Source organism: Gorilla gorilla, chromosome 1 (assembly GCF_029281585.2).
Source record: "Gorilla gorilla gorilla isolate KB3781 chromosome 1, NHGRI_mGorGor1-v2.1_pri, whole genome shotgun sequence".
Taxonomy (NCBI): domain Eukaryota; kingdom Metazoa; phylum Chordata; class Mammalia; order Primates; family Hominidae; genus Gorilla; species Gorilla gorilla.
The window spans coordinates 85129055-85144870 of NC_073224.2; the positions used below are offsets into that span (position 1 = coordinate 85129055).

Genomic DNA, 15816 nt, shown 5'->3' on the forward strand with positions numbered 1-15816 from the left:
CACTACCCGAGCAATCTTTCCATCTCTCCCCTGAACCCACCCTCTGTTCACCCTAACTCCACTTCAGTTTGCTTTTGATTTTTTTTTTTTTTTTTTGAGATGGAGTCTCGCTCTGTCGCCCAGGCTGGAGTGCAGTGGTGCGATCTCGGCTCACTGCAAGTTCCGCCTCCCAGGTTCACACCATTCTTCTGCCTCAGCCTCCCAAGTAGCTGGGACTACAGGCGCCTGCCACCACACCTGGCTAATTTTTTTTTTTTCCAGTAAAGATGGGGTTTCACCATGTTAGCCAGGATGGTCTCGATCTCCTGACCTTGTCATCCACCCACCTTGGCCTCCCAAAGTGCTGGGATTACAGGCGTGAGCCACCACGCCCAGCCCCTCCACTTCAGTTTTTATCTGTCATCAGGGGTATGAATTTTATAAGCCACAACCTCAGGTGGAGAAAGCTTATAGCATAGTTTTGTTCTTCCAACTCTTAAAACTGCAGTAAAATATAACAAAATTTACCTTCCCAGGATTTATAAGGGCACAGTTCAGTAGTGTTAAACACATTCATATTATTGGGCAACCATCACGACCATCCATCTCCAGAACATTAATAACTCCAGTTATTAATGTACCAGGGGAAAAGAAAAGTCAGGGCTAGTGTGGTGACTTTACGGTTATTAATACACCCATTAATAACTCCATTATCCTCAGCCCTTATAGCAATATTATTATTTTCTAAATTTTTTGGTAGAGACAGGATTGTACTATGTTGACCAGCTTGTCTGAAACTCCTGGCCTCAAGTAATCCTCCCATCTCGGCCTCCAGAGTGCTGGGATTACAGGCATGAGCCACCACACCTGGCTGCATTATTTTTTAATAACAAACTTAATTTCCCTCTTCAGTTGACATTGTACCTAATGGTAGAACACTTCATTTGCCAGTTCAGCTTGCATTCCATCACATCGGTGTGTTGTCAGCAAATTCAGGCTTTTCCTCTCCCCATGTCTTTGAGGTGGCATCTATGCTTGAGACAAGTGAGGTTGAGGGCGCACTGGCACTCAGGGGGAAGAACCCAGGCAGAGTGTCTCACACCTGATTTTAGCCATCAGGCAGATTACAGCTTTGCTGCTGGCATCCACATCTCTGTATCCAGTTACAGATTTGGGGTCCTCTGAGTTCCAATGGCCAGACCCATGAGGCAGCTTTTTTTTTTGAGGAGTCTCACTTTGTCACCCAGGCTAGAGTGCAGTGGCATGATCTCAGCTCGTGGCAACCTCTGCCTCCTGGGTTCAAGCGATTCTCCTGCCTCAGCCTCTTGAGTAGCTGGGATTACAGGCACCTACCACCACGCCCAGCTAATTTTTGTATTTTTAGTAGAGATGGGGTTTCACCATGGTGGTCAGGCTGGTCTCAAACTCCTGACCTCATGATCCACCTTCCTCAGCCTCCCAAAGTGTTGGGATTACAGGCGTGAGCCACTATGCCTGGCCAAGGCAGCTTTTTTCCAGCCTGTTGTGTGTACCACCAAGGATATGAGGACACAGTGGGAGCTGTCCTGCAGGGTAGGAACACAGGTCCCCTTTTTCTCTCCTGCTGTGCCCCTGCTGGATCAGGACCACTTCTCCTAGAAGTCTGCCACCCCACAGGCTTCACCTGGAAATGAGCACAAGTCTCCTCTGCTTTCTCTTGCCCCAACCTATCTGGTACATGAAGTCCTATCAGGAAACCTCCAGAATCTAAGTTTTCTCTCTCTTTTTTTTCTGAGACAGAGTCTTGCTTTGTCACCCAGGCTGGAGTGCAGTGGTGCTATCTCGGCTCACTGCAACCTCTGCCTCCTGGGTTCAAACGATTCTCCTGCCTCAGCCTCCCGAGTAGCTAGGACTACAGGCGCCCACCACCAGGCCTGGCTAATTTGTAAGCTCTCTTCCTCTCTCTGAAGTTCCCTTATTCTTCCAGACTTTATTCAGACTGTAGAGATGGAATACTCTTCACCTATCTTCTCAGGTTGTTGTTCATGGGACCAGAGCTCAGCCTTTTGATTTCCAAGAGAATCAGCTCTTAAAAGTCAAAGCCTTGGCTTTAAGACAATTCTTCCTATCCTGAGTTCTAAAGACTATACTTTGGAAAGCAAAGCCAAAAATCTGACTTTTTTTTTTTTTTTTTTTGAGACAGAGTCTCACTCTGTCACCCAGACTGGAGTGCAGTGGTGCTATCTCGGCTCACTGCAACCTCCGCCTCCGGGGTTCAATTGATTCTCCTGCCTCAGCCTCCCATGTAGCTGGGATTACAGGAATGTGCCACCATGCCTAACTAATTTTCATATTTTTGGTAGAGACAGGGGTTTCACCATGTTGGCCAGGCTGGTCTCAAACTCCTGACCTCAGGTAATCTGCTGGCCTCAGCAGCCCAAAGTGCTGGGATTACAGGTGTGAGCCACCATACCAAGCCTGACTTTTCTTTTCCCCTGGGAGTTTATTCTCATTAAGATTACACATGCCATGAGTGAGAAGGGAGAGGATGAGATCTCAAAATGGCTCTCCACTGGTGTATTAATATACTTGAACTCCTATAACAAATACCACTGACAGAGTGGCTTTGTGAACCCCAAAGAGCTGAGACAAGTCTCAGTTAATTTAGAAAGTTTATTTTGCCAAGGTTGAGGGCACCATGACAGAGCCTCAGGAGGTCCTAATGACATGTGCCCAAGGTGGTTGGGGCACAGCTTGGTTTTATACATTTTAGGGAGACATAAGACACCAATCAATATATGTAAGATGTACATTGGTTCTGTCCAAAAGGTGGGACAACTCAAGTAGGGAGGGGGCTTCCAGGTCACGGGTAGGTGAGAGACAAACAGTTGCATTCTTCTGAGTTTCTGATTAGCCTCTCCAAAAGAGACAATCAGATATGCATTTATCTCGGTGAGCAGAGGGGTGACTTTGAATAGAATGGGAGGCAGGTTTACCCTAAGTAGTTTCCGGCTTGACTTTTCCCTTTAGCTTAGTGATTTTGGGACCCCAAGATTTATTTTCCTTTCATATCTTAAACAACAGAAATTTTCTTATAATTCTGGAGGCTGTAAGTCCAAGATCAAGGTGTCAGCAGGGTTGGTTTCTTCTGAGGCCTCTCTCCTTGGCTTATAGATGGCTGGCTGTTCTCTACATCTTCACATTATCTTCCCTCTGTACATGTCTGTGTCCCAATCTCCTCTTTTTCACCCTAATGACCTAAGCTTAGCTTAATCACCTCTTTGAAGGCCCTATCTCCAAAGACAGTTACATTCTAAAGTATTAGGATTAGGGCTAGGTGTGGTGGCTCATACCTGTAGTCCCAGTACTTTGGGGGACCAAGGCAGGAGGATCACTTGAGGTCAGGGGTTCAAGACCAGCCTGGCAACGTAGTGAAACCCCGTCTCTACTAAAAATTTAAAAATTAGCTGGGTGTGGTAGTGCACACCTGTAATCCCAGCTACTTGACAGGCTGAGGCAGGAGAATCGCTTGAACCTGGGAGGCGAAGGCTGCAGCGAGCCGAGATCATGCCACCACACTCCAGCCTGGGCAACAGAGCAAGACTCTGTCTAAAAAAACTAAAAGTTAAAAACAAAGGATTAGGACTTTCAGATATGAATTTGGGGTGGGGACACCATTCAGCCCATAACATCTGGGTGTCAACCACTCTCCCCCACTGACAGCTGACTCTTAAAAACTGAAAAGCCCAGAAATTGGAATGCATGAGCTCATTCATCCTACTAAGCACCTCTACCTGCCAGGTGTTTGAATGAAAAGTGGAAGGTGGAAAGTAACTGAGATGCTGAGATGAGCCAATCCTGTTTGTGCAGCCCTCCCCATGGCTCATGTTCTTTCTCTCCATAACCTGCTGCATCAGGCTTTGGGATGGAAGAAGAGGGTGGAGGAAGAAGAAACAAAGGGAAGAAAAACTTTTCCTTCATGAAGCTTTCAGAATGTTAGATTCCTCCTCCATCTTTGACTGTTCCTTCTTTGTTTCTTTTGCTGGTTCCTCCCTTTAATCCCGACCTCTTTTTACTTTTTATTTTTTTTTAGATGAAGTCTTGCTCTTGTTGCCCAGACTGGAATGCGATGGCATGATCTCAGCTCACTGCAACCTCTGCCTCCCAGTTTCAACCGATTCTCCTGCCTCAGCCTCCTGAGTAGCTGGGATTACAGGCACCTGCCACCATGCCCAGCTAATTTTTGTATTTTTAGTAGAGACGGAGTTTCACCAGGTTGGTCAGGCTAGTCTTGAACTCCTGACCTCAGGCAATCCACCCGCCTCAGCCTCCCAAAGTGCTGAGATTACAGGCTAGCTCCCTCTTAAGATTGAAGCACCCCAGGGCTCAGTTTAGGGTCTCTTCTTATCTACTCACTCCTTTGGGCATCTCATCTAATATCAGGGCTTTAAATTCCAACTCACATATGCTAATGAACCTCATGTTTATATCTCCAGCCTAGTCATTACTCCTGAACTCCAGATTCATATATCACCTGCCCCCTTGGCATCTCCATTTAGATGTCTATTAGGCATGTCAAACTAGCACATGTTGAACATCTGACCTTCTCTTTCTTCATCAGACACACCAAATCTGCTCTTTTATTTTCATTTTTTTTGAGACAAGGTCTCACTCTATCACCCAGGCTGGAGGGCAGTGGCAAATTACAGCTCACTGTAGCCTCAAACTCCTGGGCTCAAGCAAGAAGCCGCTTGAACCTCCCAAGTAGGTGGGACTACAGGTTTGAGCCACTGTGCTTGTTTTTTTTTTTTTTTTGTAGAGACAGGGTCTCCCTATGTTGATGAGGCTGGTCTCAAACTCCTGGCCTCAAACAATCCTCCTGCCTCAGCCTCCACAAGCATGAACCATTGCACCCAGGTAAATCTGCTCTTCTTTTGGCTGAGGAAACTCCATCCCTCTAGTTGCTTGGACCAAAAATCTTAGAGTTATCCTTTACCCGCCTGTCTCTCTATCATACCCCATATCCAATCCATCAGCAGCTTTTGCAGATTTCATCTTCGAACACGTAGATCCAGAATCTTCCCATATTTCTCATCACTCCAACTGTAATTGGTCTAAATGACTATCCTCTTGTTCCTGGATTACTACAATAGCAGATGACCTGCTTCTGTTCCCTCTACCCATGCAGCCTACTCTCAACACTGTAGCCAGAACAATCCCATTAAAACACAAGCCAGATCATGCCTCTTTTTCTGAAAACCTCTATGGCTTCTGCTTCCCATCTCATTCAAAGTCAAAGTCAGAGTTCTTACAAAACCCCACATCGTCGGCCTCCTTCCTCCACCACTGTGCCTTCATCCCACAAATGTCCCTGATCCACTCTACTCAAGCTTCCTTGCGCTCCTTGAATGCACCAGGCACACTTCTACCTTTGAACCTTTGCACTAGTTCTTCCCTCTGTCCCAAATGTCCACACACCTAACTTCATCACTGGCTTCAAGTCTTTGCTCAAATGCCACCTTCCTAAAGAGGTCCTACGGACCTGGAGTTAAAGGAGATCATTTTGGAGCTTTAAAATTTGACTGCCCAGCTGGATTTCAGACTTGCATGGGCCCTGTAACCCCTTTGTTTTGGCCAGTTTCTCTTATTTGGAATGGCTGTATTTACAAAATACCTGTACCCTCCTGTATCCAGGAAGTAACTAGCTTGCTTTTGATTTTACAGACTCATAGGTGGAAGGGACTTGCCTTGTCTCAGATGAGACTTTGGACCATGGACTTTTAGGTTAATGCTGAAATGAGTTAAGACTTCGGGGGACTGCTGGGAAGGCATTATTAATTTTGAAATGTGAGGACATGAGATTTTGAGGGGCCAGGGATGGAACGATATGTTTTGGTTGTGTCCTCACCCAAATCTCAACTTGAAGTATATTCCCATAATTCCCACATATTGTGGGAGGAACCTGGTGAGAGATAATTTGAATCACGGGGACAGCTTCCCTCATACTGTTCTCATGATAGTGAATAAGTCTCACGAGATCTGATGGTTTTATTAGGGGTTTCTGCTTTTGCATCTTCCTCATTTTCTCTTGCTGCGACCATGTAAGAGGTACCTTTTACCCTCCGCCATGATTCTGAGGACTCCCCCAGAATCAGGTAGAACTGTAAGTCCAATGAAACCTCTTATTCTTCCCAGTCTCGGGTATGCCTTTATCAGTGGCATTAAAATGGACTCATACACCTACCCAGACCACACTGTTTAACACTACAACCAACCTGCACTTCTAATCTCCCTTACCCTGTTTCACTGCTTTAACACATCTTTTCCATTATACTCATCGCCTCCTGATGTATAATTCACTGTTTTTTCATTGTGTATTTGTTTTGTTTTTGAGAGAGGGTCTCACTCTGTCACCCAGGCTGAAGTGCAGTGGCATAATCTCAGCTTATGGCAACCTCCACCTCCCAGGCTCAAGTGATCATTGCACCTCAGCCTCCCAAGTAGCTGGGACTACAGGAGCCCACCACCATGCCCAGCTAAATTTTTTTTGTATGTTTTTGTAGATATGAGGTTGCTACATTGTCCAGGCTGGTCTCAAACTCCTGAGCTGAAGTGATCTGCCCACCTTGGCCTCCCAAAGTGCTGGGAGGACTAGAGGGGTGGGCCACTGCACCTGGACTTACATTGTGTATGTTTTTTGTTAGTCTTTCCCCATTGGAATGTAAACTCCATGGGGTAGGGATTGATTGTCTTGTACAGTGATATATCCCCAGAACAGTGCCGTGCTTACATAGTGGGTACTCAACATTTGCTGAACAAAGGAACAGAGAGAACATCCTAGAATGTGTTCAGAAACCAAATGGAAGTAAAACACAAGAATTATTCTTTCCCAGCCTGACCTCTCTGATTCTATTTCTAACTGGCGGTGTGTCCTTGGACATGTTTAACCCCTGCCCCATCACTGTTTAATGGAATTTTTTTTTTTTTTTTTTTGAGACGGAATCTCACTCTGTTGCCTAGGCTGAAGCACAGGGTGCAATCTCAGTTCACCACAACCTCCGCCTCCCGAGTTCAAGCGATTCTCCTGCCTCAGCCTCCCAAGTAGCTAGGATTACAGGTGTACACCACCACACCCAGCTAATTTTTATATTTTTAGTAGAGACAGCGTTTCTCCCTGTTGGCCAGGCTGGTCTCAAACTCCTGACCTCAGGTGATCCACCTACCTCTGCCTCCCAGAGTGCTGGGATTACAGGGGTGAGCCACCATGCCCAGCCTCATAGAATTATCTTTAATGGCAGTCACATTCTACAACTGCAACATCCCATAGGGTAGCCACTGGCTGCACAAATCTACTAAGCACTTGAAATATGACTAGCATGACTGAAGAACTGAATTTATTTCATTTTTAATGAATTTAAATTGAAATAGTCACAAGTGGCCAGTGGTTGTCCTATTGGACAGCGCAGGCCCGTTCCTCAACAGACAGAGGAGAGGGAGATGTGTATATCCAGCATCCAGCTGGCAATGGCAGACACTCAGTGTAGGCTCCTTCCCTGCCCCGTGCTGCTGAAGGCCACAGGTAAGGAGTCCGACTTCCACACCAATGGCACAGCCAACTACTATGGGGGTAGAAGAACCGGAGCACTTTTTACTTTTAAAGAAGGCACACTGGTTTTATTAAATGCATGGGATCAGGGGAGATCACAGAGTGATTACCCCGACTCCACAATGGTGTACAGAAGCTTTGACTCCCTTTCTCATAGGGGAGCCGAGCACATTTACAAGGGCAGGCCTGGAGACAGAACACCTACAAGGACTCTAAGAAGCAGCAGATGAAATAAAGGATGACATGTGGGGATTTTTTTATATGTATATGTATGCCAGAATTATCACATTTTTGATGCCTTTGAACAATTCAGAAGAGCCCCGGAAGTCCTTAGAGGTACACTGGGGCCCGTCAAGGAGCTTGGACAGGACTCAAGCAATGGACTTCTCCACAACAGAACCACTCTACACTTGGCTGCTTTTCAGGGTAGAGTTTTCTGTTACAGAGTTTGAAAATCACTTCAAATCTCCCAGAAACAAACTTTAAAAACACTGTCAATAAACGTGAAACTCAACCACCTTAGCCCCAGCACACGGCATGGGAATGCATCTCCAAAATACAGGGCCACACAACTGTAGTGTCTCAGGTTGCGTTTTGAAAATCCAGCTACCTCAGGGTTCCCAGGACCTGAGATCTTTAAATTCTAGACTTTAAAAGGCCTAGACTTTTCACTGATTCAGATTTAGTAATAAACAACAAGGCCTGATAACTGTTTATTAATTTAAATACAACTGACTGCAGCAACAGTTCTATAGCATAACATAAAGATCAAAATATATGCATATCATATCAGAGACTTGGATTAAAAAACCGAAAATGACTAAGTATATTAGCAAGGGTAAATCATGCTCTATGGTGGTTCTAGGTGAAGAAAAATAGGAAAGAACGAAGGTCTTCAAGAGTCTTCTAAGACAAACCTCAAGAATGCCACTGAAACTGTTTTCTGGAGTTCTGTGTAAGAATTCACTTCAAAATAAGGTTTACATCTTAGGAGACCGTGGGATCCTCAGCTGGAGAAGGAGGTGGGGCGGGAGGTACTGTGAGGTAGGTCCTGTGAGGGGGAGGGGCTTGTTCCAAATCCAAGTGGGAGAGCATCTCCTTAGCTTCATCACTTTTCTGGGTAATTATCTCTTTTCTAGGAAGAAAGGCACATTGAATGCCATTTGAATAAAGATAGGGTTTTAAATAAACAGAGAAAAAGGAAACAGACTGGGCATGGTGGTTCATGCCTGTAATCCCAGCACTTTGGGAGGCTGATGTGGAAGGATCACTTGAGCCCAGGAGTTCAAGACCAGCCTGGACAACATAGGGAGACCCTCTTTCCACAAGAAAATAAAAATTAGCCAGGCATGGTAGCATGCACCTGTGGTCCCAGCTACTTGGGAGGCCAAGGTGGGAGGATCACTTGAGCCTGGGAGATCGAGGCTACAGTGAGCTATGATTGCACCACTGCACTCTAGCCTGGGTGACAGAGTGAGACCCTGTCTCAAAACAACAAAAAAGAAGGAACAAAAGAAATACCCCAGATGCCAGCATCTAAAGAGAATAGTTAACATTTCAGAGGACATCCTTCCAAGCTCCTCCACCCATACTCACCTTGCAGAAATGAGATATACTTTAATTGTCAGTCAGCTCTCCTCAGAGTGAGCTCAGCTGTCCCCGTTGGTGCCATGGATCCAACAGAGTTAGAGTCTGCACCCTCACTCCTCCACCCCCATCCTCCAAGGGTATCTTAGGATTAGAGCAGGAGTTCTTCCCATCAATTAGCTTTCTCCATCCCCTACTGGCCAGCTCTCTGTACATTTCAGCCTGGGACAGGCTGTGTCTAAACGTTTCATTTGCATTCCAGCTATTCGTAGGGCCAGTCCAGCCTCAGGTTCACTTCGCAGCTCCCTTTGGTCTAACTTGCCCCCATCCCCAGGTTGCGGGGTTCGCCTCCCCTTCTGCTGGAGTATACCAGGGTCTCCCCATCCTCCTCAGGGCTGGGCAAACCTTGCCTTCAAGGGCATAGGACTAGCCTGTCAAGCTTTTACAGGTTCAGATTTAATTGTTCCCTGAACATTTACTATGTTCCAGGCACTAGAAATTACCTAGAAACTAACCACATGTAGAATCTCAGCCCCCACATTAAATCTTTCAGCTGAGCAAGCTGAGACAGAAGGTGATTTACCCAGATCATGTGACCAGTAGAAGGCAGAACTGGAATCCACATTTAAATTTCAATCTGGCCACAAGTTCACTGCTCCCATCTCCCAATCAAAGCTGATCCCTAATGTTGCTGAGAGGATGTGGGATGATGGGAAGGGAATTGTTTGGCGGCTAGGACAGGCCACAGAATTATGCCATCTCGTCCTTGGATGGACATTAGAGCACAGGGACCACACTTCCTGCAGACAATGCCCACTCTCACGGTCTAAACCCGTGGTATCAAATTGGCCATGCACCACTATCAACAAAGATTTGGCATTCCCATATATGGTAACTAAGAAATGGCACCTAATTCCTATCAATTTGCTAGAATCTTACATCCCAATAAACTCTAAGGTCAAAGGGCATTGTAAACAACATTAGATGGAAGTCTGTATTTTCTATTTCAAATCAATAATTTTGATTTTTTTGACCAACTTATTATCAAATTGAGTAAGATTATTATTTTTAATCTCATAACGTACCCGACAAAGAGCTCAAGCTAGAGGTGTCAGCTTGGGCCAGGCACAGTGGCTCTCATCTGTAATCCCAGCACTTTGGGATGCCAAGGCAGGTGGACCACTTGAGCCCAGGAGTTTGAGACCAGCCTGGGCAACATGGCAAAACCCTGTTTCTATTAAAAATACAAAAAAACTGGCCGGGCACAGTCGCTCATGCCTGTAATCCCAGCACTTTGGGAGGCCGAGGCGGGCAGATCACAAGGTCAGGAGATTGAGACCATCCTGTGAATGGTGAAACCCCGTCTCTACTAAAAATACAAAATATATATATATATATATATTAGCTGGGCGTCGTGGCGGGTGCCTGTGGTCCCAGCTACTCAGAAGGCTGAGGTGGGAGAATGCTGTGAACCCGGGAGGCAGAGCTTGCAGTGAGCCAAGATTGCTCCAGCCTGGGCGACAGAGAGAGACTCCGTCTGAATATAATAATAATAATAATAATAATAATAATTAACCAGACGTGGTGGCGCATGGCTGTAGTCCCAGCTACTTGGGAGGCTGAGGTGGGAGGATTGCTTAAGCCCCAGGAGCTTGAGGCTGAGGCTACAGTGAGCTGTGATTGCACCACTGAACTCCAGCCCAGGTGACAGAGCAAGACCCTGTCTCAAAAAAACAAAACAAAACCAAACAAAGTGATCCCCACTCCCCACTCTCTATCAAGAGCCACGACCACCCACGCAGTGAACATACACAAATGGGTGTCATCACCCGTTGAAGGGCCATGTGGGAAAAGTCTGTTTTCCACAATGGATGACAAAGCAGTTTCCTTTTCTGTGAAATGTGTCTTGCAGCAGCATTAAATACATTTAAATAAACCAGTGCCAGCTACAGTTTCAGGCATTTGCTGGGGCTCAGTGTTATGCTCCATCCCAACCCCACAAGCGATCCAGAGGAAAGATTTTGGGTACCTTATGATCATGGTGACTCGGCGCCTGGTTACCTCGGAGGTCAAGTCCTTGTAGGGGAGATTAATGCTGTTGTTTGCAAGGCTTTTCTGAGCCATGGCCTTGCACTCAGGGGATTTGAGGAATTTAAAGTTACTGCACCTGTGAATGCAAAACACAAGCGCTGGCACACATGCTTCAGGGGTCAGGAATGCTCCAGCTAGGTCCAGAATGGCGCAGTTTGCAGAGAACATTCACTGCCTTACTCTCAGTGGGTCCTCCCTACAGCCTGGCCTTCATCCCCCTTCCCCGCAAGGTCAAGAGGCAGATATTTCCTCAAATACCTATTATGAGGAGTGGGCGGCTAAGAGTAAAGTACTTGTTGGTTGTTTATATAGAACAAATGTGATTATTCCAATCATGCAGTGGGCAGCTATCATTACCCCCAGATAACACTGAGGAAATGGAGGCACAGAGAGGTGAACTGAATCTCCCCAGGTTGCACGGCAGCCCTGTCTCATGCTGGTTCCCCTCTAACGGCGCCATTCCAGAGGAGCCCTTTTCTCACAGGGCTGTTTGACTTCACTGACATGTGCAAAGCTTTCTTCCTGGAACACTTACCCCTTAAAGAACAGGAAAGGGACATAAATAAGGCTGCAGCTGGGAGCCATGCTACTTGTCCAGATATGCACGTGGCATAGAGACTGGAGGGTTGATTTTGATAACAGAGATAGCGGCCACCCATTTACTGCCGGTCACCTTGGGATGTCCTTTTACTTTGTTGCCCCCCGCCCCCTTTTTTTTTTGAAATAGGGTCTGGCTCTGTCACCAAGGCTGGAGTGTAGCAGAGCTGTCTCGGTTCACTGCAGTCTCAACCTCCCAAGTAGCTGAGACTACAGGTGCATGCCACCATGCCAAGCTAATTTTTGTATTTTTTGTAGAGATGGGGTTTCACTATGTTGCTCAGGTTGGTTCCAAACTCCTGAGCTCAAGAAATCTGCCCTCCTTGGCCTTCCAAAGTGCTGGGATTACAGGCATGAGCCACCATGCCTGGCCCTTTTGCTTCATCTTATTTGATAACCACAGTAAACCCACATGGTAAGTATTATGATCCTCATTCAACAAATGGGGAAACTGAGCAGTAGAGAAATTAGGTAGCTTTTCGGGAGTCACAGAGCTAGAATTTGAAGCTAGGTCTGTTTGACTTCAAAGACTATATTATGTCCATTACAGAGCCAAGTCATCTCCCAAGAAACAGAAGAGGAATTAGAGTAATTCCCATTCCTAGACACCAGGTCACACTCACGTGGTGACTCTGCCATTCTAGAGCATGAATTGCAACAGCCGGAGCTCGCCAGCTTGATCTTTTAGCTGGAAAGGTTTGTTCTTATAAGGATGCCCAACTGACTTACCTTTTAGTCCCAGGTCAGCTTAGCATGTAACTGCTTTTACGCACCAACTCACGGATTTGCTAAGAAATATCCTTATGACATATTCTGTACCCACACACCAGCTACTTCATCTCTTTGACAAGAGAAAAGGCGAAAAAAGGACCACCAACGTCAACTTCCTCCCCTTTAGTCTTTTAACCTCCTGTAGTCAGTCTCTCTCAGGAACTTGGGTTAATAAGATTGATTTGCGCCCTTAGAAAGCAGCAGCTGAAACAAATTATCCCTGGAGCCATGTCCTTGAGAAATCTCCACAGATGTCGCAGGGAGAGGATGGGTCTTGGGGGCAGAGCAGGGGAAGAGCTTTCTGTCATGTGAGCAATGGGGAAGCACTATCTCAGATGCTAGTAAACACATTGTGACCTAGTCTCTTTATTGACTACTTTTTAAAAAGCTAATTCACGTACGCCCCTCCTCCCAGCGCCATCAATAATCACTGATCCCACCTCTTCCTGATAACTCGCAGCACTTCTTCTGTGCTGGCAGGTGTTTCAGCTCTGAAATTAAAGGAGTTGATTGTGCAACTCCCACTTTTGATCTGAGTGATCTCGGGCAAGTAATTTAACCTCTAGAAGCCTTGGTTTTCTTACTTGTAAAAGAGGAGTAATAGTATCTTCTAGGGCAGTTGTGAGGGTTGAGAAAATGTTTGCAAACAATCCTTAATTTTGCCTTTCTTGCATTTTTTTAATTTTAAAAATGTATTATTACTATTGTAATTATTGAGACAGGGTCTCACTCTGTCACCCAGGCTGAAGTGCAGTGGTGAGATCATAGCTCACTGCTGCCTTGAACTCCTGGCCTCAAGTGATCCTCCCACCAGGCTGAGGCCAGGAATTCAAGGCGGCAGTCTATTTCTTTACAATGATAATAAAACCACAACAGAGGCCAGGCGCGGTGGCTCATGCCTGCAATCCCAGCACTTTGGGAGGCCGAGGCGGGCGGATCACGAGGTCAGGAGATTGAGACCATCCTGGCTAACACGGCGAAATCCCGTCTCTACTAAAAATACAAAAAATTAGCCGGGCATGGTGGCGGGCGCCTGTAGTCCCAGCTACTCAGGAGGCTGAGGCAGGAGAATGACGTGAACCCGGGAGGCGGAGCTTGCAGTGAGCCGAGATCGCGCCACTGCACTCTAGCCTGGTTGACAGAGTGAGACTACGTCTCAAAAAAAAAAAGAAAAGAAAAAAAAAACCCACCATAGAAGAAATTTGCTGCTTGGGAAGATAAGATGTAATGAAGCTGGGATTAAAAACAAGGTCTACACAAGGTCTATATATACATAGATAAATATAGCTATTTCCCTTTGTCAACGAAAACAGTCAAACTCTGTAAAATATTTGAAGAGATTCTGAGTCAAATATGAGTGACCATGACCTGTGACACAGCCCTCAGGAGGTCCTGAGAACACGTGCCCAAGTTGGTCGGGGTGCAGCTTGGTTTTATACATTTTAGAGAGGCATGAGACATCAGTCAAATACATTTAAGAAATACATTGGTAGGCCGGGCACGGTGGCTCGTGCCTGTAATCCCAGCACTTTGGGAGGCCAAAGCGGGCAGATCACGAGGTCAGGAGATCGAGACCATCCTGGCCAACACGGTGAAACCCCGTCTCTACTAAAAATACAAAAATTAGCCCGGTGTGGTGGCACTCGCCTGTAATCCCAGCTACTCGGGAGGCTGAGGCAGGAGAATCACTTGAACCCGGGAGTCAGAAGTTGCAGTGAGCCAAGATCGCCACTGCACTCCAGCTTGGCGACAGAACGAGACTCCGTCTCAAAAAAAAAAAAAAGAAATACATTGGTTTGGCCCAGAAAGGCAGGACAACTCAAAGTGCAGTGAAGGGGGAGCTTCCAGGCTATAGGTGAATTCAAAATTTTTCTTTTTTTACAATTGGTTGAGTTTTCTAAGGACCTGGGATTGATGGAAAGGGAATGTTCAGGTTAAGATAAAAGATGGTGGAGGCCAAAGTTCTTTCAAAGTCTTATAGTGGCTGCCCTTAGAGACAATAGATGACAAATGTTTCCTATTCAGATCTCAGTTAATCTGTTTAGGATTGGGAGGGTCTGAAAGAAAAAGATCTAGCTATGTTAGTTGAGATTCTTTACAGATGCAAATTCGCCCCCAAAAAGAACAGCTTTGCATGACCATTTCAAAATATGGCAAAGAAACATGTTTTGGGGTAAAATATTTTGATTTTCTTTCTTGTCTCATAATATTATGCCAGAGTCAGGTTGGAGAGTAAGTCACGATTAGTGTTAAATAAAACCCATCTGATGAGAATTTATGAGTTGTAGGACATGATGCCCCAGACCCCTTAGATAGGAATTTGGGCAACATAAAAGTCAGAGTTTAGTCCTCACCTTCATATAATGGAATGAAGGTAAGCCCTGTCCTCCTGTATTAGGGTTCTCTAGAGGGACAGAACTAATAGGAGATATATATATATATAGATTATATATATATATATATATAGATTATATATATATATAGATTATATATATAATATATATATATATATATAAAGGGGAGTTTATTAAATATTAACTCACACGATCACAAGGTCCCACAGGCTGTCTGCAAGCTGAGGAGTAAGAAATGCCAGTCTGAATCCCAAAACTGAAAAACTTGGAGTCTGATGTTGGAGGGCTTCTGACATATTTTGAATATGTCAGAAGCAATTATTGTATGCAAATTTCAGAAGATATACAGCCACTGTAATGATTTCTTTTCCTTTTCTCTTCTTCTTTTTTTTTTTTTTTTGAGATGGAGTCTTGCTCTGTTGTCTAGGCTGGAATGCAGTGGTGTCGGTTCACTGCAATCTCCACCTCCCAGGTTCAAATGATTATTGTGCCTTAGCCTCCTGAGTAGCTGGGACCACAGGTGCCTGCCACATTTTTGTATTTTTAGTAGAGACGGGGTTCAACCATATTGGCCAGGCTGGTCTTGAACTCCTGACCTTAAGTGATCTGTCCATCTTGGCTTCCCAAAATGTTGGGATTACAGGCATGAACCACTGCGCTCGGCCTTGATTTATTTAAATAATCTGTTTTGTGTGTGTTTGTTTGTTGCTGTTTTAGTTCAATGGCTTTTGAAACAAAATCTGAGCTTTAGCTAGGAACCCTCAGGGAGTCTGTTGTAGTTCAGATACATCGAAAGTGATTGACAACAGTTCAATCCAGGAAAAATCACTATTTCCCACACTAGCCATCCTT

The 15816-nt window shown here is 45.4% G+C and overlaps 1 protein-coding gene across 1 annotated transcript; it reads right to left on the reverse strand.

Annotated features, from left to right (window-relative positions):
* Window positions 1-8264: 8264 nt before the first annotated feature.
* MYOCOS (myocilin opposite strand) lies at window positions 8265-15432 on the reverse strand. The gene is made up of 3 exons (XM_031004597.3): window positions 15154-15432; window positions 11181-11318; window positions 8265-8699 (listed from the first exon to the last, which is right to left on the reverse strand). The coding sequence occupies exons 1-3, from the start codon at window positions 15258-15260 to the stop codon at window positions 8552-8554; spliced, it is 393 nt and encodes a 130-aa protein (XP_030860457.1). The 5' UTR covers window positions 15261-15432; the 3' UTR covers window positions 8265-8551.
* Between the last annotated feature and the right edge of the window lie 384 nt (window positions 15433-15816).

Coding starts and splice junctions, on each gene's coding strand:
- MYOCOS (XM_031004597.3), bottom strand. CDS start 15,260: ATGTCAGAAGCCCTCCAACATCAGACTCCAAGTTTTTCAGTTTTGGGA. Junction 11,319..15,153: donor CTGTGGGACCTTGTGATCGT/GTGAGTTAATAT, acceptor TTGCATTCACAG/GTGCAGTAACTTTAAATTCC. Junction 8,700..11,180: donor CGAGTCACCATGATCATAAG/GTACCCAAAATC, acceptor CTTTCTTCCTAG/AAAAGAGATAATTACCCAGA.